General features: G+C 56.1%; 1 protein-coding gene across 1 annotated transcript; it reads right to left on the bottom strand.

Annotated features, from left to right (window-relative positions):
* Positions 1–2,829: 2,829 nt before the first annotated feature.
* Positions 2,830–25,154, bottom strand: BTBD2 (BTB domain containing 2; the record flags this gene model as incomplete). The annotated part of the gene is made up of 9 exons (XM_082652305.1): positions 2,830–3,792; positions 4,208–4,354; positions 4,646–4,733; positions 4,886–5,078; positions 8,102–8,299; positions 8,471–8,576; positions 9,658–9,814; positions 13,482–13,601; positions 24,760–25,154. 9 exons carry the CDS (start codon positions 25,152–25,154, stop codon positions 3,631–3,633), a joined length of 1,566 nt encoding a protein of 521 aa, XP_082508431.1. The 3' UTR covers positions 2,830–3,630.
* Positions 25,155–25,373: the final 219 nt, after the last annotated feature.

Below are 25,373 nucleotides of genomic sequence, written 5' to 3' on the forward strand. Positions count from 1 at the left end.
TTTGGCTGCACCAGGTGTTAGTTGTGGCACGTGGGATCTTTGTTGCTGCGTGTGGGATCTTTTTTTTTTAGTTGCAGCATGCAGGATCCTGTAGTTGTGGCATACAGAATCTAGTTCCCTGACCAAGGATTGAACTCAGACCCTCTGCCTTGGGAGTGCAGAGTCTTAACCACTGGACCACCAGGGAAGTCCCGGGTTGTTTTTTTTTGTTTGTTTGTGTTTGCGGTACGCGGGCCTCTCACTGTTGTGGCCTCTCCCGTTGCGGAGCACAGGCTCCGGACGCGCAGGCCCAGCGGCCATGGCTCATGGGCCCAGCCGCTCCGCGGCACGTGGGATCCTCCCGGACCGGGGCACGAACCCGTGTCCCCTGCATCGGCAGGCGGACTCCCAACCACTGCGCCACCAGGGAAGCCCCCGGGTTGTTTTTTTGATATTGAGCCTGCATGAGCTGTTTGTGTATTTTGGAAATTAATCACTTGTAGGTCACATTGTTTACAAATATTTTCTCCCAGTCCATAGGTCGTCCTTTCATTTTGTTTATGGTTTCTTTTGCTGTGCTAAAGCTTTTAAGTTTAATTAGCTCCCATTTGTTTGTTTTTGCTTTTGTTTCCATTACTCTAGGAGGTGGATCCAAAAAGATACTGCTGTGATTCATGTCAAAGAGTGTTCTGTATATGTTTTCCTGTAGGGGTTTCATAGTATCTGGTCTTATATTTAGGTGTTTAATCCATTTTTAGTTTATTTTGTATATGATGTTAGAGAATGTTCTAATTTCATTCTTTTAGATTTAGCTCTCTAGTCTTCCCAGCACCACTTAGTGAAGAGACTGTCTTTTCTCCACTGTATATCCTTGTCTCATAGACTGACAGTGAGTGCGTGGGTTTATTTCTGGGCTTTCTATGCTGTTCCAGTGCTCTATATGTGTGTTTTTGTGCCAGTACCATACTGTTTTGATGACTGTAGCTTTGTAATACAGTCTGAAGTCATGGAGTGTGTTCTGACTTCAGCTCTTTCTTTCTTTCTCAAGATTGTTCTGGCTATTTGGGATTGTGTTTCCATATGAATTAAAAATTTTTTTGTTCTAGTTCTGTGAAAAATGCCATTGGTAATTTGATAGAGATTGCATTGAATCTGTAGATTGCCTTGGGTAGTACGGTCATTTTAACAATATTGATTCTTCCAATCTAGGAACATGGTATATCTTTCCATATGTTTGTGTCATCTTCAGTTTCTTTCATCAGCATCTCATAGTTTTCTGCGTACAGGTCTTTTGCCTCCTTAGGTAGGTTTATTCTTAGGTATTTTACTTTTTTTGATGCAATGGGTTTCCGTAATTTTTCTTATATTTCATTGTTAGTGTATAGAAATGCAACAAATTTCTGTATATTAATTTTGTATCCTGTGACTTTACCAAATTCATTGGTGAGCTCTAGTAGTTTTCTGGTAGCATTTTGAGGATTTTGTGTGTATAATATCATGTCATCTGAAAATAGTGACAAGTTTCCCTTTCCAATTTGGATCCCTTTCATTTCTTCTTTTGATTGTTGTAGCTAGGAATTCCAAAACTATGTTGAATAAAACTAAGAATGGGAGTCCTTTTCTTGTTCCTGATCTTAGAGGAATCGCTTTTAGCTTTTCACCCGTAAGTATGATGTTAGCTGTAGGTTTGCCTAATATGGCCTTTATTATGCTGAGGTATGTGATAACTCCCATTTCTGAAGTACATGTGGATCGGTTTCCGTTTTCTCTCTTGCTTTGTAATTTTTGAGTTGCCGTAGGACATTGTCATGACAGCTGGTAGAGGCTTATACTGTCCGTCTTTCTCCAGAGGGTGAGTTGCACGTTCCTTTTGGCAGGTCACTGTGACCCTACATAGCTACACGTCTTGGGAGTGGGACGCAGATGTCTCGGGGGCTGTTCTGACAACCCCACCATCTTGTTGCATCTCGTTGCCAGGCTTTGCTCCTACTCATGCCCACCTGCCATGGGTGCCCCAGCTGTGCCCTCATCTGACACCATTTGTCATCCTGTCCTGAGGCGGCAGCCCTGAACTGCAGTGGCCTCCAGGACAGACTGCTCTGGGGGCTACAGTGGAAGGCCTGGCCCCCCACCCCGTGGATCCCTCAGCTGGGGTCTGCCTGCAGTGTGGCTGGTCTCAGGAGGTGACACAGCCTGAGGGCCACAGTGGATCTCGGCAGCCAGCCCAGTCCTGGGTCTGGATCGTCCCTGCCTTGGAACAGTAAGATGCCACATCCTCCTTTGGGCCACCTCGGGTGTAAACTGTTACTTGCACCCAAGAGTCCTCACTGCACAGAAGGAGGGGCCAGGGGTGGGGTGTGAATGCAAGGGGACTCCCCTGGTGCAGAGCCAGCAGGGCCGCTCTGGGGTGCAGCCCCAGGTCCAGAGGGCAGAGCTGACAAGATCCCTGCATGGCTCACTGCAGTGGGGGCCCTGCTGACATCCTCAGAAAGTGCCAGGAGGCTCCCAGGGCTGCACCAGGGCACAGCCCCACTGCGTGGCCATCACCTGCTGGTGGCTCTGCCCACCCTGCCCAGGGTCCCTGATCGCTGCACAGCAGGGGCACAACGGGAGCCCCAGGGTTTTGTGCAGAGGACAGAGGGTCCGGGGAGGGTCCGCAGCCCACGTGGAGGCCCGCGTGATTTGGACGCCCCGAAGGTGAGAAGTCTGTGTCAGGAGATGGCCCCTCCTGTGGGCCCCCTAGCCCAGCTGGCCCCTCTAACGGTGGGTAAACAGATGCAGTGAGAAGGGCCAGGTCTCCAGCTGCCAGGGGCCCATTCTGCTGGGAAGCAGCACGTGGGTCAGGGCCGGTAAGTTTCTTTCCTTTATTTAAAAAAAAAACATTTTGGGGTGTGGTGTGAGGACACACCTTCCATGGCTTCGGGGAGGACACAGGCTCCAGGTGGAAGCATGGGGGTGGGGAAGGGACAGTACCTGGGGGTCAGGGAGGGGCTGTGCCCTCCAGCACCTCTGTGCAGAGTGCTCGCTGGGGGCCGGGAGTGGGGCTACAGGATGTGCAGGTGGGCCAGCTGGGATGCGGCCCCCGTGTGTGGCCCGCAGCCTCGCCCTTCCCAGGCAGACAGGGTCTGCCGCCCGTGTCCACAGCTGCAGGGGCTGGGAGGGGCCGTCCAGGAGGGCTGGACAGGGATGGTCCTTCACTGGGCCCACGGGCTGGGCCTGGGGCTGGCAGGAAGCTGGCCCGCAGGACCTCGGGAGGGCTTGAGCCCGCATCCTAGGGGTGGGTCAGGGTGGTCTGAGTGTCTCCAGTGAACAGAACAGAGGAATGCAGGACCCAGGCCCGCTAGGGGCCCCGTACGTGGTCTCCTACCAGAGAAACGGGAATCCAAGATGCATTGCCACGTGCAGCTGAAACAAACACGAGGCAACACCCTACACGAATCCTATGGTCGGGCAGCTGGTCAGGCAACCCTGAGCTGCAGGGGCAGCGGGCGGACCCTCGGCTCGGGGCAGGGTCAGGCCGGCCCTGCCCCCCAAGTCCTGAGGGGTTGTCTCCCACTGCCCTGCCCATCCGCCACCTCGGAACAGAGGAGCCCTCCTGGCGCCCGGGACCGAGGCAGGGGGAGCAGCGGGTGTGGCGTGGGATGGGACAGCCTAGGTGTAGAAGATGACCTCAGGGATCTGCCCATCCTCCACGGACGTGCCATTGTTGTTCCCGGCCGCGTAGCAGAAGGTGAAGCACGTCTTGGCCCCAGTCGTGGGCGACTCGTGGGTGACCTTGCGCAGGCCCTTGGTGCCGTAGTGGGAGTCCGGGCCCTGCGGGGTGGGGCCCGGCGGGTCAGGATGGATGTGCTGCGTTGGACAGGGCGCAGGATCCTGACCCGGCGCAGGCAGCAGGCCCTCCATGGCTGCGACGCAGGGTTGCGCGCTCCTAGCCCCACGTCGTCAGAGGTGGGCAATGGACTGGGAGGCAGGGTCCAAGTCGGGGTCCCAGGTACGGCTCAGGGGTCAGGTTCAGGGTTGGGGTCTTGGGTACGGCTCAGGGGTCAGGTTCGGGGTCAGAGTCCCGGGTTTGGCTCAGGGGTCAGGATCAAGTTAGGGGTCGGGGTCCCGGGTACGGCTCAGGGACCAGGGTCAGGGTCTCGGGTTCGGCTCAGGGATCAGAGCTGGGGTCTCGGTCCTGGGTGGGGTGGGGCGTCAGGGGCACGGCTAGGGTTGGGGTCGGGCACACCTTGAGCGTGGCGCAGGCCGTGTAGTTGACATTGGGCAGCACCTCCACCGGCTCCTTGAACATGACTCGGAAGGTGCTGGCGGAGCCGTCACAGCTGAAGCCTGTGTCGTTCTGGCCCAGGACCGTGTTGCTGTCTGTGTGGATGATCTGTGGGCCAAGAGCCAGGCACAGCTAACTCTGGCGCCCCGGCCCCTGTGCCCACCCGCAGAACCCCCAGGAGCCTGGAGCCCAGGGCTGAGCCCCACCTCCAGGCCCTGCAGCGGGGGGGTCCGACCCGTGACCTGCGCGAAGCAGGCCAGTGGCAGGAGTGGGGAGGCATCGTCCTGGGTCCCCCAGACTCCAGAACACTCGTGCCACCTTGGGGGAAACACAAGCAGACCCGCGACTGAGAGGGACGCGGTGGGATGTGGAGGGGCAGGGCCTGGAGGCGAGCGGTACCTGGATGTTCACTTGGTAATCGGTGGGGCCGTGGATTGAGCCATAGAGCCCAAAGCCAACCACGAAGATGCGCTTGTTGACCGAGAACCTGAACCCGTCAGAGGAGGGAGATGCTGAGCTAGCTCGACCGTCCAGCGCCCGCCCCTCCCCACGGAGGACCCCAGCCCCCCAGCCCCCCAACCCCCCCGCCGCTGTGCTCGCTGCCCGCGCCTCCCGGCCCTGCGCCCGGCCCGCACCTACCTGATGCGGTCGCTCGTGCCGCTGTAGCCCCAGCGGCTCTCCACCTGCTGGAAGCGGTTGACGCTGCACTCCTTCCCGCGGAGGCAGCAGCGTGGACGGTCAATGAAGTCCACGCGTGGCTTGGGGTTGACGGTGAAGTGCAGGAAGAGGCTGACCACCTCGCGGTCCACCAGGATGCCCGACTGTGCGGGCCCTGAGGGCACAGGGGCGGGTAGGGAAGGCTGGGCAGACCCCAAGCACGCAGAAGACACTGGAAAGCATGGCACCCAGCCTCTCAACTCCTCAGCATCTTTCTTCTGCAGAACATCACCGGTCCAACCACCCCCGCGGGGGGATGGCCCTTCTGCCACGTTTGGGGAAGGACCCGAAGCAGACATGGGGCCAATGCTCTGAGTTGCTGGCTAATCGGGCAAAATCCCCCTCACTGCCCCAGGCCTCCCCACCTCCACTGGGACCACCCCAGGGGACCACTGCTCTTCCACAGAGCACCTGCCGCCCTGCCCGTCCACCCCGGGCACCTACACAGACAGGGGGGATGCCAGCCCCCAAGAGAGGCCCAGAGTTGGAGAGGAGTCTGGAGGTGGGGGCCTGGATGTAGCCATGAGCTGGTGACAGGGGGCAGCGCGTGGGGCAGACAGGTGGTGCGGAAGGATTGTACACGCCTCTGCCCACCACCTGCACCGGGACAGGGTGCCTGACGCAGGCCTTACGGCACCACCCTTGCTTTACAAGAATCACTCATTCACCCGCTTTGAGCTCATTTCTGCGCAGGTCAGCCACAACCCGGCCCACTGCCCCAACAGCTCACAGGCACACAGGTCTGAGCAACAGGGCAAGAGAGCTCCATGGATCACAAGAGCAAGTTAAGATACAAAAGTGAACACAGGGCTTCCCCGGGGGTGCACTGGTTAAGAATCGCTTGCCAATGCGGGGAACACGGGTTCGAGCCCTGGTCTGGGAAGATCCCACATGCCGCAGAGCAACTAAGCCCGTGCGCCACAACTACTGAGCCTGCGCTCTAGAGCTTGCGAGCCACAACTACTGAAGCCCACGCGCCTAGAGCCCGTGCTCCGCAGCAAGAGAAGCCACCGCAATGAGAAACCTGCGCCACAACCAAGAGTAGCCCCCGCTCAGCACTAGAGAAAGGCCACACACAGCAACAAAGACCCAACACAGCCAAAAATGAATGAATAAATAAATAAAAGTGAATACAGATAACCATTTTTTTTTACATCTCTGCATAGAGAATACAGAAAGAAAAATACATCAGACCTCAGTTGTGACACACTGAGCCAGGGGAGTCTTTGGGGGAGTTTTTTTCCAAACGTCTACATTCTTGTAATTTCAAGTGGAACATAAGAAGCAGGAGAATTCTCTACAACACACTGAGTGACAAAGAGCTGAAGCCTCGCAGGCCATGCTGCAGAGGGACAAGGCCAGAGGCCCAGCACACAAGCCCTGGACACACACACACTCATCCCAGGCACTTGCAAGCTGAGGGGTGGTGGGCTGTTCTGGCCTGGAGGCCCATCATGGGAGAGTGGCGAGGGGGCCAAGGGTGAGGGGTGGCGCTTCTAGGAGACCTGAGACCCCGGATGATTTGGCGGCCAGGTGGCCTATGAGGAGAGTGGTTTCGGGGGTGCAAACGGGGCTGGAGAGGGGTCCAGCAAGGCTCACGCAGATGTCTTAGGCCAAGACAACTCAACACTATAGCTCGGGGCTCTCACCCGGGGCATCCTGCCCCCCAGGGGACACTGGGCAATGTTTGAGGACATCTGTGATCAAGACTGGGGTGCAGGCTTCCCTGGTGGCGCAGTGGTTGAGAGTCTGCCTGCCGATGCAGGGGACACGGGTTTGAGCCCTGGTCCAGGAAGATCCCACATGCCGCAGAGCAACTAAGCCCGTGAGCCACAACTACTGAGCCTGCGCTCTAGAGCCCAAGAGCCACAACTACTGAGCCCGCAAGCCACAACTACTGAAGCCCACGCGCTTAGAGCCCGTGCTCCACAACAAGAGAAGCCACCGCACTGAGAAGCCTGTGCCCATAAGGAAGAGGAGCCCCGCTCGCCGCAACTAGAGAAAGCCAGCGCGCAACAACGAAGACCCAACGCAGCCAAAAATAAACAAACAAACATAAAAAAATAAAGCCCTCATACTGTTAAAGAAAAATGACTAGGGGTGCTCCTGGCATCGAGGGGGTGGGACCAGGGAGGCTGCTCCACACCCCACAGTGCCCAGGACGGCCCCCCCCAGAGTAGGACCCGGCCCCATGTCTGCAGTGCCCAGGCTGCCTCGGTCACTGCTGTACTGCCAAGGCCAGGTACCCAGGAGGTGCTAAGTATCTGACGGATGAGTGACCCCCAGTGTGGAGACAGCCTCTCAGGCTTCGCCCCAGCACTGAGGGAACACCGTGGACCGCCAGATAAAATGCAGGACACCCAGTCAAGCCTTGATTTCAGATCAAAGAGGGCTGATCTCTAGGATAAGCGTCTCCCAGCTGCTGCACGGGACACACTTAACACTAAAAAAAATTGTTTGCTCTTGTTGCTAAATCTGGCAACCCTAAGCCTGGGTGGGAGCAGGGGCAGCACGGACCGGGGAGAGGCAGGACAGCGGTGCACCCGCCACGGGGCTGCATCACGGAGCCCCGTCCAGAACCTTCCAGGCCAGTTTGGCTCCAGGACCGTGGTCGGCACCGGCCATGAGAATGACATGAAGGGGAGGCCCAGGCCCAGGGGAGGGGTCGCCAAGCTGGCCACCGCTGCCGCTGCTGCACATCCCCAAGACCCGAGTGTGCCCCAGCGTGAGAGGCAGGGTCAGGGCCAACCCCACCTGGGCCCAAGCCCAGGCCCAGCAGCAGCGGCCCACAGTCCCAGACACTGGCCACCCTTTCATGGGGCTCGTCAAGGACGTGGGCACCAGAGCCCAGCTCCCAGGACCTGAGCCCCAGACGGGACCCTCAGGGGCCTGGTACATTCAGACACGTGCGTGTGGACACCCGAGACGTGGGGGTGGGAGAGGCTGGGACGCGGGAGGGTCGGCATCTGGGGGTCATTCCATCTTCACCCACTTGAGCCAGTCCAGGCTCCCGCATGGACACGGCCAGCACCTGACCCACTGTGGCCGGGCCGAGGGTCATGGGACTGAGTCACACGCAGCAGGGTCCCTGGGGTCACACCCCTCCTGAGCGTTCCCTCGGCGCCCCATGACCGTTACCTGCAGCAAACTCCTCGATGGTCATCAGCGGGAAGCGGATGAGGGCCAACGCCTTGCCCAGAACCTTCCGCTTGTTCTCAGGCGTCACCTGCAGCTGCTGCCGCTGACACTCAGCCTCAGACCAGCGGACGACAGCGTTGAACAAGCGCACCTCGCGGATGCCCAGGGTGTCCCGCTCCAGCACGGCCACCAGCGTGTCTGCAGGGGAGGGGCCATCAGCGAGCGCCGGCCTCCATGGCCTCGGGGATGACCTCTGACCGGCTCGCGGCCAGGCTGTCCACGGCCCGTGCAGCAGCAAAGTGGGGCAGGCGGCGGGGCCTCGGTGGGACGCATGTGACCACCGAGCCCTCCCCGGCCCTGTGGCCTTACCCAGGTCGATGTCTGTGAAGCCCTCTGCAGTGATGGCGTCGGCCGTGTTCTTGTCGATGTTTTCCAGGCACAGGCTAGCGAGCTGTGGTTCGTCGAAAAGCCTCGCCTGCGGGGGAGAGAGCCTGTCAACACCCAGCCGGATGGACCCTGGCTCCAGACTGGGCACAGATTTCAAGTCCCGGGCACAGATTTCAAATCCTGGGCCGAGGGTCCAGAGGGATCTTCTTTCTTGAGGTTCACAGACTCTCAGTAACCACTGCCTGGGGCGGGGGTCAGGCCTACACCTCAAAAGCTGGGGCGCCTAGAGGTTCAGGCTGGAGGCGGGCCCAGTCGCCCCTTGCAGCAGGCAGGAGCCCGGGGGAGACGGCTGAGAGGACCCGTGGGACGCAGCAGCGCTGTGCTTCTGACCGAGAACTCGCACACGGGGCGGGGGCCGGGGACGGAGAACCTGTGGAGCAGCTCGACGCCCACACCCCTGTGCATCAGTCTCTGCCTAGGGCCTGGCTAGGAGGCTAGGACACCCCACGTGGCTGCAGCTCTCAGCAAATGGCCGGGAGCAGCTGGCCCCCACCCGACCGTCCAGGCTCTGGCCCTTGAGAGCGACTCAGCAGACGGGGCCAAGGCCCAGGTGCCATCTCAGCGAGGGGTCTGTGGAGCCACGATGACACTCGGGCTCTGCCCCGTCCCGCCAGGTTCCCAGCCCCCACAGTGGTCCAGGACCGCCACAGACCGTCAGACCGGACAACCCCAAAGGGTCCCCCTCCAAGAAACCTAGTACGGAACGCCTTTCCCCCCACACCTGAGCTCTGCACAAGGACACCAAAACGCCAACGGGAATCCTTTAGTAAATGACTGTTGTGAGGCCGGCCTGCCAACAAGGTGCACTGCACGAGAGGCGACCAGGGAAACGCCGCGGTGCCACCAGGGGCAGGGACAAGGGCAAGATGAAGTGAGGGAGACACTCACCCGGGCGCAAGAGTTAAGCGGCGCCTAAACTCCGAAATTCCCCCATCCGTCCTCCCCTGCCCCGGCGTCCTTACTCGCACCCACGCACCTGCCTCCTTGCGCAGACCCGGAGCACCTGCTCCCCAGCGGGTCCCGCGCCCTCGCCCCGCCCCGCAGCCCTGCTCGCCCCGCCCCCTGTGGCCTCGCCCCGCACCTGCACACCTGCACCCCCCGTCCCGTACCTGCGTCAGCAGCATGAACGCGTTGTCCGCCCGCAGGTTCTTCTTCAGGAACTCCACGCAGTGGGCCTCGAGCGCGGGCACCGCGTACTTCTTGGCGGTGTACAGCGTGGTCATGACCGTCTCAGGCCCGATCTGAACCTCGTCTGAGTAGAGAAACCTGGAGCGGGGTTGAGGGCGGGGGGAGCGGACGGCGGCATGAGGACAGCCGCCCAGCCCCACCCACCGGCCTGGCCCGAGGAACCAACCGAATTAGCATCGGTCGCCCTCTGACCTGTGGATGTGACCCCGCAAAGGCAGTTACCCGGGAAAAGGAGTGCCCACAGGCAAACCCTGGAAACGAGTCTACACAGCAGGTAGGCCTCTGTCCGGCTCCTCCGTGGGCAGCACGGGATTTGCCCCGGGACGCGGAGAGTTTTCCGCACCACCACCCCCCCCACCGCCCCGACCCCGCCACAGCCGACTGCCATGCCCGACCACTAACGGGACCAGAAATGCCGGCCGGAATCGCAGATACCGGATGTGTTGACCACTCGCCATCGGGCCGACTCTACATGTGGGTCAGAAGTCAGGGTCGATTACAAAACCACGGGGAGATGGTGAGAAATCACAACCCTGGTCCGTCTGGTGGGAGCGCCTCAGAGGCGGCCCTGGGCGCGCAGCTCACCCCTCTGCGTCCAGGAGAAATGACGCGTGTTCACAGCAGCGCGATCCACGCGAAACCACCCGAGTGTCCGTCCACGGGCACCATGGACACGGGATTGGGGGCGGGGTAGAGGAGCCCAACCGGGAGCCGCCCAAAGAGCACGTTCCTGGAAGGGGCCCCCCTCTCCTGGGACTCACTCCCCTGAGAATGCACAGGAAGCCCGAACAGCAGCGGCCGGCGGGGTCAGGGACAGGACGGCCACCCATGGCAGCAGTGCGGAGGGGGACCTGGTAATGGGACAGGCCGAGACACGTGCGGGGAGATGGGGGAGCCCTTCACATGCCAGTGGAGATAGTGTCCACCCTCTCGGGGGGGCAGCTTGGTTACCAAAACCCAAGCTGATATGGGGAGAGACAGAGAGACAGAGAGACACAGGGATGGAGCGGGAGACGGAGAGAACAGCCTTCCACCCCACATCTCACCAAGCTTAGACTAAGGCAGGGTTTGGCTTACTGCAACCCGTCACCTGTTTGGGGTCTTGATTTTTTTTTATAGATATGACTTTTACATTTTTAAAAATTATGGTAAAATACATATAACATAAAATTTACCATTTTAACCATTTTTATCAGTAGCATTAGGTACGTTCATATTGCTGTGCAACCATCCCCACTATCCATCTCCAGAACTTTCTCATCTTCCCAAACTGAAATTCTGTCCCGACTCCCCCTCCCCCAGCCCCCGGCCCCACCATCTACTTCCTGTCTCTATGGAAGTGACTCCTCTAGGACCTCCTGTGAGTAGGTTCACACTGTATTTGTCCTTTTTCATCTGGCTTATTTCAATAAGCATCATGTCCTCAAGGTCCATCCTTGTTGGAGCAAGCGTCAGAATCCTTTTTTTTTTTTAATTTTAATTAATTTATTTATTTTTGGCTGTGTTGGGTCTTCATTACTGTGCATGGGGTTTCTCTAGTTGTGGCCAGCGGGGGCTATTCTTTGTTGCAGTGCACGGGCTTCTCATTGCAGTGGCTTCTCTTGTTGCAGAGCACGGGCTCTAGGTGCACGGGCTTCAGTAGTTGTGGCACATGGGCTCAGTAGTTGTGGCTCGTGGGCTCTAGAGCGCAGGCTCAGTAGTTGTGGCGCACGGGCCTAGTTGCTCTGTGTGTCCCCATGTCCCCTGCATTGGCAGGTGGATTCTTAACCACTGCACCGCCAGGGAAGTTGCCAGAATCCTTTATGACATAAACGGGTGCTGAATTTCGTCAAAAGCGTTTCCTGCCATCTACTGAGATGATCGTATGGTTTTTATTCTTCAGCCTCTTGATGTGGTGTATCACGCTGACTGATTTGCAGATACTGAAAAATCCTTGCAGCCCTGGAATAAACCCCATTTGATCATTGTGTATGATCCTTTTAATGTGTTACTGAATTCCAGAATCCTTTTGAAGGCTGAGTAATATTCCGGTGTGTGGATGGATCACACCTCGTTCATCCCTCAACTGTTCATGGACACTTGGGGTGTTCCCACCTTTTGGCTGTTGTGAATCAAGCTGCTGTGAACACAGGTGTGCAAATCTCTCTTCGAGCCCCCACCTCTCCCTTCTTTGGGGGATGTACCCAGGAATGGGGTTGCTGGAGCACATAGTGATTTCTATGTTTAGCTTTTGAGGCTCGTCCACTGTTTCCACAGTGGCTGCCTCATTTCACATTCCCACCAGAAGCACACGAGGGTCCCAATTTCTCCACCTCCTCGAGACAAGTCGTTTTGTTTGTTTTTTAATAATAGCCACCCTGGTGGGTGTGAAGTGATATCTCACCGTGCTTTTGTCCCCTATTTTGTACATAAAGTTTCCTTGGCCCACAGTCCTGCCCACAGTTTACAAATCCTTCCAGGCTGCTTTTGCAATGTCGGCGGGGAGCTGTGGAGACAGAGCCCCTACCCTCCCACCCACCCCGGGGCAGCCTGCGGCCCCTGGTCTGAGGGACCATCTGAAAAGTTGCCTAAAGACAGAGGAGTGAGATTATTCCACAAAGTGCTGTGATCAGCCCACAGGATTCAACACTGTTAGATGGAGCTGAAGGGAACCAGTTTACACCCTGCAGACACCAGAGGAAAAAAGGAGATGACGACACAGTGGGTGGGGAGGGGCGCTCTGAGCACGTGATATGAATGGGACCCGATATGAATGGGAGCAACCAGCCCCGCCCCGCCCGTGGGCCCCGCCCCCGTGGTGCTGAGAGGCAGGTTCACTCCATTTTCTTCCTTATGCTTTCTTTTCTCTTCTTTTCTTCTCACCCTCCCTTTTTCTCTCTCTCTCCCTTTTTTTCTGTGAGCCAATGCCATTTTTATAATCAGAAGGGGGAAAAAAATAAGCTCCACATCTGAAGAGCTGTCTTGACTGTTCGGGATAACCTTTCAAGCCACCCAGACCATTTACACCAGGGTTTCCGGACAGGGGAAGACGGTGCTCCGCGGAGCAGGGAGGTGTATGGGAGTTCCACAGAGCTCGCCGGCCTCCTCCTCGGTGGAGTTGCAATCTGTGGGCGGCACTCCCACCCCCAACATCCACTATATTTGTTTTAAAGACCTTGAGAAAAAATTTGAAACCCAGGAAGAAAAAATATAGGTGGAATTTAAAATTCTTGCCTCAGGCTATTTCTTCAAAAACTCTTGAAAGGATGAAAACTTAGGGACTCACACACGCTGCAGCGTGGGTGGACCTGGAACCGCGATGCTCAGTGAGAGCAGCAGATGCAGAAGGACACACAGGGTGTGATCCCACTGATGGGAAACGTCCAGAACAGGCAGATCCACAGGGACAGAGAGTGGGTTCCTGGTTGTCAGGAGCTGGGGGAGGGGGACGCCATTCCTTTGGGGGTGATGGAATGTTCTGGAATTAGAGGTGATGGTCGCACACTCTGTAAACATACTAAATGTCATTGAATTGTACACTTCACACAGGTGAGTTGTATGGTATGCAAATTACATCCTGATATTAAAGATACAAAAATGAAAATGGGGGGGGCGTCCAGAGCCCACCCCTCACTGAGGAGGTGAGTTCTAGAAATCTCCAGGGAGCTGGGGGCTCTGGAGGCAATGTCACCAGGGCTCTATTTTTTTTAAACATCAGGTGTGTCTGTCCCTCCCCCCAGGGCGTGAAGGACCTGGAAAATCTTACTTGAGCAGTGCCAGGAAGGCAGCGGGCTCCACGTCCGGCAGCTCGATCTCGGTGGACGTGGTGGCCATTCCCCCGTTGAACATGGCATCAAAGACGGCGCTGCCCACGGCCAGCACGAACCTGGTGTGTCAGAGAAGACCCGGTTACCCTTCGCGAGGCCCACCGGTCCCCACCGCCCGAGCCCGGGGGGCTGTCGGGGCCCCGGGACGTGGAAGGCGAGTGTCCCCGTAGCAGTGACACCCCAGCCAGCACCTGCAGCAGATGCTGTGCCCAGAGCATCCTGCCCTGGATGCTTCCGTTAGGAAGGCCCTGAGGACTGAGAAGGCAGCACGTGTGGATCGGTGGCAACAGAGGCCGGAGAAGCGAAATCGTCTCCCCAGGGGCTGAATGGCTTATGGCAGAGAGCTCATGCCCTCCCCACGCAACTCATTCACTCCCTCCCTCCGTCATTCCCTCCCTCCGTCATTCATTCACTCGCTCATTTGCTCATTCACTCACGGATTCACCCGATCATTCATTCACTCAACCACTCCCTCCCTCCGTCATTCATTCACTCACTCATTCCTTCACTCACTGATTGGCTCACCCACTGATTCATTCATTCATTCACTCCCTCATTCATTCGTCATTCACCCCATCCTTTCATTCATTCATTCAGTGACTCACTCAACCACTCCCTGCCTCCCTCATTCACCCGCTCCTTCATCACTCCCTCCTCGCTCTACACACACGGCCCCCGTGCTGGGGCTGTGGGCACTGAGACCCTGGCCTTGTTGGAGGAAGGCAGCCACGGGTCCACGGTGTGGACAGCCTGACAGTGGGGCAGGAAGGAGAACGCAGGGCTGTGAGGGCGCAGTCAGGAAAGGCCTGGCGGGGTCACCTGCATCGGGCTGAGCCCGTGGGGAAGGGCGTGGAGGCCAAGGGAGCATCCAGACATGGGTGGCCATGGGGGCCTGCAGGTTCTGCCTGGCATCATGCGCCCACTGTGCTGTGCACCCGCGGTCCCCAGGGCCCGCCCCACAGCAGCCTACCCCGGGGCGGCCCTGCAGAGCCCCTGTCCTCTGGGTCTGCAAGGCCCCACATCGCAGCCCCTCCCGGGGTCCCCACGGTGACACACGCAGGGCTCTGAGAGGCCACCCCCTTGCGGAACCGCTGGAGTCGGCAGCCACAGCCCGATTCCCGGCCTCTGCCCAGTGCCCAGGGGACGTTCCCACCGCTCCCAGCGAGCCCCACCCGGGCGGCCCCCTACTCTCCACGAAAAGAACCGCCTCCCACCCACTCCTCCGTCGTGGACTGGTGCTCCCGGCCCCGCCAGGCCCTTGTCTGGTCCCCAGTCTGGCCCGGGGCTCTACGGCACCCCAAAGGCCAGACCAGCGATGGGGGCCAGGTGGGAAACCGAGTGTGAGTGTAGTGGGGAGAACAGTGTCTCCAAAGTCATGTCCATCTGGAACGTCAGGATGGTACCCTGTTTGGAAACGGGGTCTTTGCACATGCCATTTATTAAGATGAGGCCACCCAAATCCGGGCTGGCCCTAATCCAATGACTTATTAAAGGGAAATGTGGACCCAGACACACAGGGAGAGGCTACGTATTGCCGGAGGCAGAGCCTGGAGCCCCAGAAGCCGGAGGAGGCGGGAAGGACCCTCCCGGGAGCCTCTGGAGGGGGCGCGGCCCTGCAGTACCCTGACCTTGGGCTTCTGGATCCCGGAACTGAGAGAGGACAGATCTGTGCGGCTTTGCCCATCCAGCGGCGGTGCTCATGCCCTGTGCTGCCCCACCGCGTCCTCGAAGCCCCGCTCATTCACCACCGCAGCTGGGCCCCTGGAGCCTCACTGCACTTCCCCACGCACACTCTCCATAAATAAAGTGTCTTCCGGTTCCTCCTTTCTTTCTAGATTAAACAAAGCATCTTGATCTCCCGCGGGGAAAACTTTCCCCAACGATTCACTGGCAGGAAGTAAGAGGAGGCCCAACTGGGCCTGTGTGTCTGTGCAGAGCCCCGGATGCCAGGCTGTATGCACCCTCAGTGCCCTCGGCGGACGTGGCGACAAACCCCAGGGCTGGCAAGGCCACTGGGTCGAAGGCGGGCTGAACATCTCCAAGGCTCCTCCACCCACAGCCTCACCCGCCGGCCCCTCGCTCGCCTCCCACCAGGAGTCTTCTACCCTCCCTTATCCATCCATCCTCAAAAACATGACGGTGAACACGGCAAATCAAAGCCACCATGAGACACCACCTCACCCCCACTAGGAAACGCCAGCTAGGATAGAAAATCCGGACAATGACCGGAGTTGCTGCGGATGTGGAGAGATCAGAGCCCTTGTGCAGGGCGGGTGGGGACATAAAGGGTGCAGCAGCGCTGGATGGCAGGCCAGTGGGTTCATCGGAGGGTTCAACGTGGAGTTACCGTCTGACCCGGCAGTTCCACTCCTAAGTTGCGTACCCGAGAGAAACGAACACACACGTCCACATAAAACCTGTGCACAAGTGCTCACAGAGACACGATTCACAGACAGCCAAAGGCATCTGTCCAATATCAATGGACAGATGCCGGATGAACACAGTGTGGTCCCTCCATACATACAAGGAATGTTAGTTACCTTAAGAAGAAGGAAATTCCGACACATGTTACAGAGTGGATGGACCTTGGGGACGTGATGCTCAGTGAGACAAGCCAGACACAGAAGGACACACACTGTCTGATTCCACTCACAGGAGGTCCCTGGGGGAGTCAGATCCACAGAGACAGGAAGTAGACGGTGGGGCCAGGGGTTGCGGGCTGGGGGCTGGGGGACGGGGAGTCAGTATTTCATGGGGACAGAGCTTCAGTTTGGGGAGATGAGAAAGTTATGGAGATGATGGTGGGGATCATTGCAAACAATGTGAATGTGCTTAATGCCACTGAACTGTGCGCTTAAAAAGGGTAAAGAGGGTGAACTTTATGGTATGTGTATTTTACCACAATTTAAAAATTTTAAAAAAAAGAAAGAATGACATACTACCCTGAAGGGGCAGGGAAGAAGAGGCCAGCTAAGTAGCTTTGGGAAACAGGTTAAAGGCTAAAAGAACTGCATACAAATACTGTGCTTTACTTAGTAAAAGTATTTTTCACAGGAGAGGGTTAGCAGCTCTGAAACTACTCTTCATATCTAGGTTTGTGCTACCAAGTAGACGTGTGCAGAATGAGAGCCAGGGTCCTCATCGTGGGAGAAAACAGTTATAGATGGGGGGGGCTGGAATAAATTCTGGAGGGCTGAACCGAAATCAGAGCGATCAAGATGATCTCGTGGCTTTTAGACAGGTAGCTGGATGGTGGATGGATGGACAGATGGACAGGCGGGTGGAGAGACACAAATAAACAGAGACATGTGTGTGTTGGTACATTTCCTCACCCTACCTGCTAAAAAGGTCTCTAAACAACAACACCCCAGCAGCAGCAGGCACACCCAGCACCCAAGTCTTGGTTTCTAAATACCATTTTCCACTAAAACGAACCAGAGCTCCTTGGAGAAATGGCTGACTGCAGGGCTGGGGCAGGGGAAGGACAAGACGAGCTTGGAGTATCTTGTGGCGCCAGAAAGTAAAAACACGCTCCAACATGACAGGGAAATGTTGAACGGACACAGGAGCCAAATCTGGGACGATACGAACAACAAAATAATGTTCGTGTCGGATGATGACCCCCAGGATAAAATCAATATCCATGAGTCCATGATGAAATAAATATATAACTGAAGAAATGGATGAGTAAGGGAGAAGGGACAGCTCTTCCTTTTAGAACCCCAGTTAACAAATGCAGAGGGAGTTACGGAAATAGGAAATCACCATATGGCAGGTGCTAGAGTAAATAACTCTTTCCAGCAGGAACCACCATACACCAGCGGGCAAAGCAGGAGGGGGAAATGGGATGTCTGTACAGTCCCAAAGTATCCCTCGGGAAGGGTGATTTACAAGGAGACGGTGGTGACATCCAGTGGAGAAATCTACCCCATGACCAAGGCTCACGTCACCAGAGGTGGGACAGATGGATGTCACGGGCTCAGAAGTTTTACATTCAAACACACAAAGGGAATGAAAGGAGAAAGACGGGGAAAGACATGCCTTGCATTCGGAAACCACCAGAGAGCTGGAGCGGCTACACAGATATCAGACAAGACAGACGTGAAAAAAAAAAAAAGACAGACGTGAAGATGAGGAGTATTACTGAACAATGGACGTTTCATGTGAACAGAGGGTCAGTACATGGGGACAGGTAACAGTACAAATGAATACACAACAGAGTCCCAAACTACACGAAGCAGAAACTGACTGTTAAAGGAGAAAGAGGCAATCCCACAATTATCGTTGGAGGTTCTGATGACTCACTCTCCACAACTGACAGAACGGCCAGACAAAATCGGCAAGAATACAGAAGACTGAACAGTGCTGCCAAGCGACCTTTACGGAACCCTCAGCCCAACGACGGCAGAATGCACGCTCTTAGGCGCAATGGCACATTCTCCAGGACAGACCACATGCAAGGCCAAACAAAGATACTCAGAGGCACTGAAAGCAGTCAAAGCATGTTCTCCAAAGAGAGGAATTAAACTCCGTACCAACAACAGAAAGACCTCTGAGAAATCCCCAAATATTTGGAAATGAAACAACACTTCTAAGTAACCCATGGGTCAGAGAAGGAACACAAGGGAAATTAGAAAAGATCTTAACTGGAACAAAAATGCAAACACGGCGCATGAAAATGTAAGGGATGCAGCTAAAACAGTGCTTAGAAGTAAACATTATATATGTATTAAATAAAGATCTAAAATCAGCAAGGTGAGCTTCCAGTAATTCCCTGGTGGTTCAGTGGTTAGGACTTGGCACTTTCACTGCCGGGGCCTGGGTTCAGTCCCTGGTTGAGGAACTAAGATCTCGCAAGCCATGTGTGGCATGACCAAAAAATAATTAATTAATTTAAAAAATTAAATCAGCAAGGTAAGCTTCCATCTCAAGAATCTAGAAAATGAAGAGCAAATCGAGCCCAAAGAATGAAGAAAATAATAAAAGTGAGAGGAGGAATTAATGAAACTGGGAATGGGAAAATAGAGACAATACAATGAAACCTAAAGGTCACTCTTTGGGGGTGGGGGGCGGGGAAATCAACAATTGCTAGAACTTTAGCTAGACTGACCAAGAGAAAAAAACACAGATTACCAAAATCAGGAATGAAAAAGGGAACGTTACTACAGACCCTATAGGTGCTAAAAGAACTTTGAAACAACTTTATGCCAACAACTTAAGACAACTTAGAGGAAATGGACGACTTCCTGGAAAGACTTCCTGCCAACACTCACTGGTGAAGAGAAAATCTAAACAAACACATAACAAGTAAGTGAACTACTCATTAATAACCTTCCGGAACTTCCCTGGTGTCGCAGTGGTTAAGAATCCGCCAGCCAATGCAGGGAACACGGGTTCGAGCCCTGGTCCGGGAAGATCCCACATGCCGCGTAGCAACTAAGCCCGTGCACCACAACTACTGAGCCCGCGTGTCACAACTACTGCAGCCCACGTGCCTAGAGCCTGTGCTCTGCAACAAAGAGAAGCCACCACAAGAAGCCCGCACACTGCAACGAAGAGCAGCCCCACCTCGCCGCAACTAGAGAAAGCCTGTGCACAGCAACAAAGACCCAAAGCAGCCAATTAAAAAAAAAAAAAAAAAAATCTTCCCACTGGGACTTCCCTGGTGGTGCAGTGGATAGGACTCTGCGCTCCCAATGCAGGGGGACCGGGTTCAATCCCTGATCAGGGAACTAGATCCCACATGCATGCCACAACTAAGGAGCCCACCTGCCGCAACTGAGGAGCCCTCAAGCCGCAACTAAGGAGCCCGCCTGCTGCAACGAAGACCTGGTGAGACCAAATAAATAAATAAATATTTTTAAAAATCTTCCCACACAGAAAAGCCCATTCCCAGAAGAAATAATACCAACCCCATGCAAACTCTTCCAGAAAGGAGAGGGGGAGGGAATATTTCCCAACTCACCTATGAGGCCAAAGACACTCTGGAACCCTCGGGCACCAGTGGGGGGTGGGGAATGGGGCGGCCACTTTGGAAACCAGTTTGGCAGTTTCTTAAAATGTCACATTACCCTGTAATTCCAACATGCGACCCCTAGGTATTCACCCAAGAGAAAAGGAGCAGTTCTTCCACAGGCATATTTCCACACGAATGTGGAATGTTCATGGCAGTATGATTCCTCGTAATGAAAAGCTGGAAATAACCCATATAACCCGTATGCCCATCGACTGGTGAGTGGACAAGGCATGGTCCATCCATGCAATGGAATTCAGCAGTAACGTGAATTGCTTTAGCAATACAAAGAAATGAACTGCCGATACAACGGTGTGGATGGACCTTATAAACAGCACACTCAGTGAAAGAAGCCAGACCAAAGCCCACACATTCTACCATTCTAATTCTATGAAATTTCTGCAAACAGCAAAACTAGAGAGAAAGAAGGAGGTCAGTGATTGCCCAGGGATCAGGGTGGGAGTGGGGAAAGGGGCTTCTGGGGGTGACAAAAGTGCTCCCAAACTGGGCTATGGCAGTTGTCACACAAATGCATAATTTTCTACATGGCCAATTGTCAGATCAAACAAACCAAAATCCATTAAAAGCACTCGATAACATCCCATGCCCACACTTCATGGAAACTCTTAGTGAACAAGGGATGGAAAGAAACTTGTTACTGTATTAAAAAGGATTTGTCAGAAACCAGTATCAACGATCACATTGAACTGTGAAAAACACCTCTGTTACGGAACAATGCCCCTGGTGGTCAGAAATGCAATCAGAACAGAAAAAATGAGGCAGAAATATGAGAGAGAATGAGAAATTAATTGCCCATAACGTGATTGTCTCACTTAAAACTCTAAATTCAGGGCTTATTTAAATCTAAATTAAAATTAAGGTAAATAAAAGATTCAGTTTGGGAATTCCCTGGTGGTCCAGTGGTTAGGACTCTTCGCCTTCACTGCCGAGGGCGCAGGTTCAACCACTGGTTGGGGAACTAAGATCCCACAAGCCACGCAGTGTGTCCGAAAAAACAAAACCAAAAAAAAGGATTCAGTTCCTCAGTTGCAAGAGCCACAATTCAAGTGCTCAGCAGCCACAAGTGATTAGTGGCCAGGACTGGAGCGCATAGATCTAGAGCAATCCCAACATCACAGAAAAGTCTACTGGACAGTGCCAGACCACAGAATCAGTGGAGCAATTATTAATGCTAAGAAGGGTTCAGAAAGAAATCGTTCAAATAGATAAAAATAAATGCGCAAAAAATCTACAGCTTCCCAGCAAGAACCAACTAGAAAAAATACAATGGAGAAATTACTCACAACAGAGAAAAAACAAACAAAAACTAACCAGAAACTTAGCAATATACGTGCAAGGCCTATTTGAATAAACTACAAAACTTCCCTAAGGTTTCACAAAAATGCCCTGGATAAACACGTTCCCAGATATATTTTGTATTCTAAACTGTCAGCTCTCCCAACCTGTATCTTTGCAAAGACCAATCCCTCCAGGCAATTCCTTTAGCATTTGATAAATTGATTCTAAAGATCATAAGGAACCACTGAGGCAGAGGCTGGTCAACTACAGCCCTGGGACTCAATCTGGCCCACCGCTTGTTTTTGTAAATAAAGTTTTATTGGCACACAGCCACACCCATTCATTTCTGTCTTAATGCATTTGTGTTGCTATGCCAGAATTAAGCAGTTGGGACAGAGACCGTGTGGCCTGCTGATACTATATACTATTTGGGTCTTTACAAAACTTTGCTGGTGCAAATTTACCTGAAGGTAAGTCCCACAGGGAAAGAGATGTCTTCTGTCAGCACTGTTTCAATGACTGTTGGATGCAGGGAGGGACAGATGGATGGATGATTGATTCTGGAAGAGTTAAGTGTGTGAGACGAGCTGAAAAAAGTCTTGACAAGGAGTAAAACTGGGAAGAACAGCCACGCAGTTCTCAAAACCCACCATAAAGCCACAGTCATCAAAAAACGTGTTATTGGGCTAAGCACACACAGATCGATGAAGGAGAAGGGACCCCAGACACAGACTGCTCCACTTCTGGGACTTCTCTGCACTGCTAAGTTTTCCGTGATAGATGAATAAAGGTATTTTAGATATTAACGTGGGACCACCCGATTTGTGCACAGTGCTACCCTGAAGATGCTCGGTATTTCCTCAGAGGGAGCCCCGCGAGCGCGAGCGTAGACAGTGGACTCACAGGTTTCCTGAGCACCTGCCGTGCCAGGCATTTTCCTGGGCCTAGCAGGAGGGAGAGAAGCAAAACCCTGGGGCGGTCCAGTGGCGGGGACTCCGCGCTTCCACTGCCAGGTGCCGGGGTTCAATCCCTGGTTGGGGAACTAAGATCCCACAAGCTGTGACTCAGCCAAAAAAAAAAAAAAAAATCCTGCTCACAGGAAGCCAATGACGGCAGTCGCAGAGAAAGTTAGGAGGAGAAAGCTGTCAAAACGCCGTGCAGGGCGAGGGGGTGGGGCTAAGGCGACTGGGGGCGTGGGGCAGGGGGAGGCTCCGAGTGAGGTACGAACTTGTCCAGGTGCCATCACTCATGCCAGGCCCTCCTGTGTCCCACCCCCCGGGTCACCCTGTACCCAGAATTCACAGCCCCAGCCTGAGACCACCCCAAGCCTGGGTCCTGGGAAATGGTGGGTCCAGACCCCATGGCCTTCCTCAAAGTTAGCACGAGCCCCTCCCCGGCTGGGCCCTGCTCCCCAGTCACCAGCTCAGGATGCTCTCCGCCCCAGGCCCGCATCCAGGATGCCACGTGGCTTTCACTTGTGTCCTCAGGCTCCTCCCAGGACTGGCTGGCGTCCTGCAGCATGGCCCCAAGCTGGGTTTATCTGGTATTTTCTCCGATAGGACCAGGTGTACTGGTTTCCTGGGGCTGCTCTAACAAATTACTGCAAATTGGGTGACTTGAAAGAACAGGAATTTCCTCACGTTCTGGAGGCCGCATGTCCAAGGTCAGTGTGTCCCAGGGCTGTGCTGCCCCCGGAGGGTCCCGGGGAGGGTCCCCCTCTTGCCTCTTCCAGCTTCTGGGGTCCCAGGTGTCCAGGGCTTGCGGCCGTGTGTCCTTCCCATCTCTGCCTCTGTTGTCACATGGCCGTCTTCTCTCGGTCTCTCCTCTGTCTCTCATAAGGATACTTGTTGGATTTAGGGCCCGTTCAGATAATCCAGGATGATCTCTTCTTGAAACTCTTAATCACATCTACAAAGACCCTTTTTCCAAATAAGGTCCCGTTCACAGGTTCTGGGTGTCAGGATGTGGACACACCTTGTTGGGGGCCACCATTCAACCCACTACACTGGGGTTAAGGGTTTGGGGTGGAGCACACTGAGGTGAGGTGCCCTTCTCATTGATTCCTTCTAGGGGGACCCTGACACCCCCAGGACATCACCCTGAGGTCGACCTTGACCACCTGGCTGAGGTGGCATCTGCCGGGTTCCCCCAAGGTGGGATTCCAATCTACTCTTTACAAGCAAGTCCCCAAATCCAGCCCACCTGGGACAGAGGCGGGAGTTAGGTCCAGCCCGGGAGCATGGCGCACGGTATTAGGAATTTTCCCCACTCCTGTCTGTGTTCCATCAGTGAGGCTGCGAGGTGTTTCCTTTATGCGTTGGGTCACATCCTCACCTGCATTTTAAGCCAGCCTGTATGGAGGATGAGCCCCAGGCCACTGTGATAAGGACCTGGTTGGGTCACAGGGTCCACCCTCCCTGTGGCCCTGGGAAGGAGGTGTCTGAGTGGTCAGTCCCAGGTCCTGGGGGGTGGGGGGGAACTGAGGCTCAGCAGAGCCCAGGGTCACTCACGGTACAGTCATCTACCTGATCGCTACAGGTAAAATGTCAACAATGCATATGAAATAACAACCCAAAGGCTGAAAAGACAAAGAACCAGAACCTTTGATCTGGGAGGTCCACACAGCAGGAATGTGGGACAAGAAAGGCACGACGGAGGCTGGGGGCTCACAGGTGACACATCAACTGGCCCCCTACTCACAGCTTGCGGGAGAGGTGGGAGGGCCACAACACACACACACACAGGGCACGGAGGTACTGGGGACCGCATCACGGGCCTGGAAGCTTCCTTGGACAGGAATCTAGACCCAGTTGTATATAAATAACCAAAAACAGCCAGAAAGAGGAATCTCGAAGGCACAAGTTAAATAAAGGCCACACGCCAGAAAGGTGGGGAGGACCCTCACAGCAGGTTGGGGGACACTCCAGGCAGAGTGGTGAGAACCCCTGCAGCCCCCCTCCCCAGACAGAACCCTCCCCAGCACCCCCCAGCGAGCAGGGGCAGAGGAACCAGCAGTGGGCAGGACGCTGTCTGACATCACTCCCACCCTACCCAAGAGTCTGGGTGCTGCACCCTGGAGACTGGCAGAGGGATGGGGCCTGGACCAACACCCCCCCGCCTTTCGAAAGGAGGCCTGTGGGATGGGGCGTCACAGAGCTGGGTGATCGCAGAGCTGGGAGTCACTGGGGGTCCTGGGTTCACAAGGTGGGAGTCTGGTGGGGCTCTGGGGGCCTCAGCCCCAGAAGGATGGGGCACTTGGGGGAGGAGGTCACTGGGGCAGGAAGGAGGAAATGGAGGGAGATGGTAGTGTCTGGGGGTCCTCGGGCTGGCCAGGCTGGGGGTTGCGGGGTCTGGGGAGCCTGGCAGGGGCTGAGGGGTCACAGGGATGCTGGGGGTGGAAGAGGTCACTGGGTCTGGGAGATCCTGGCCAAGGTGGCAGGGTCAGGGGTCACAGAGCCAGGAGACGCTGATGAGAGTGGAGGGGCAAGGGTCGCAGGACCAGAATACGGCCAGTATCTGGAAGTACGAGTGGAAGGGGGCCTGGCAGGGTCACAGGGCCTAGGGGTGCTAGGGCCCGGGGATGGTGGTTACTGGAAACAGCAGAGTCCCAGGGATGGTGGGTGTCCCGGGGTGAGGGCAGGTCCCTGAGACCAGCAGGGGTTCCAAGAATAACGGGTTGGGTCCTGGGACGACGGGGTCCTGAGGGTGGTGGGGTCCCGGGAACGGCAGGGGTTCCAAGAAGGGCGGGTCCTGGGGGATGACTAGGTCCCCGGGGATGGCGGGTACCCCCGGCGGGGGGGAGGGGTGGCGGGATCTCAGGGATGGCTGAGCCCCGGGGGCTGGCGGGGTCTGGGCCCGGGGATGCTGGGTCCCCGGGGGCGGCGGGTCCCGGGACGGCGGCCCACCTGTGCGCCGGGATGCGCTGCGCGCCGAGCCCCTTGCCCACCAGGAAGTGCACGTCGCAGAGCACCTCGTTGTTGAAGAGGAAGGCGAAGCGCTCCTTCACCGTGGGCTTGGTGGCCTGCCAGTTGTAGACGGGCTCGCGCAGCAGCGCCCCCGCCCCCGGCTCCTCGGCCGCCCGCTCCCCGCCCGCAGCGGCCTGCGCGCCCGGCCCCGGCCCCGACACCGACACCGGCGGGGGCGGCCCGGGGGCGGCGGGGGCCGGGGCGGCGGCGGCAGCGGCGGCGGCTGCGTTGCCGGGGGCCGGGGCGGCGTTGGCGCTGGGCCCGGGGCCGCCCCCCGCGCCCGGGCCGACCCCCGGCGGGCACGACGCGCGCCCGCCGCTCCCACCCGCCGCCATCTTGTCGGTGCGGCGCCCGGCGGGGCGGGGGCGGGGCGGGGCGGGCGGGGGGAGGGCCTGGGAGGGGGAGGGGAGGGAGGCGAAAGGAGGGGGCAGAGGAGGGGGAGAGGGGGAGAGGGGAGGAGGAGGGAGAGGGAGGGGGAGGGACAGGGGGAGAGAAGGGAGGGGGAGGAGGTGGGGGACTTGGAGAGCAGGGAGGAGAAGGGAGGGGGCCGGGGA

Source organism: Grampus griseus (genome assembly GCF_964374135.1).
Source record: "Grampus griseus genome assembly, chromosome: 3".
Taxonomy (NCBI): Eukaryota; Metazoa; Chordata; class Mammalia; order Artiodactyla; family Delphinidae; genus Grampus; species Grampus griseus.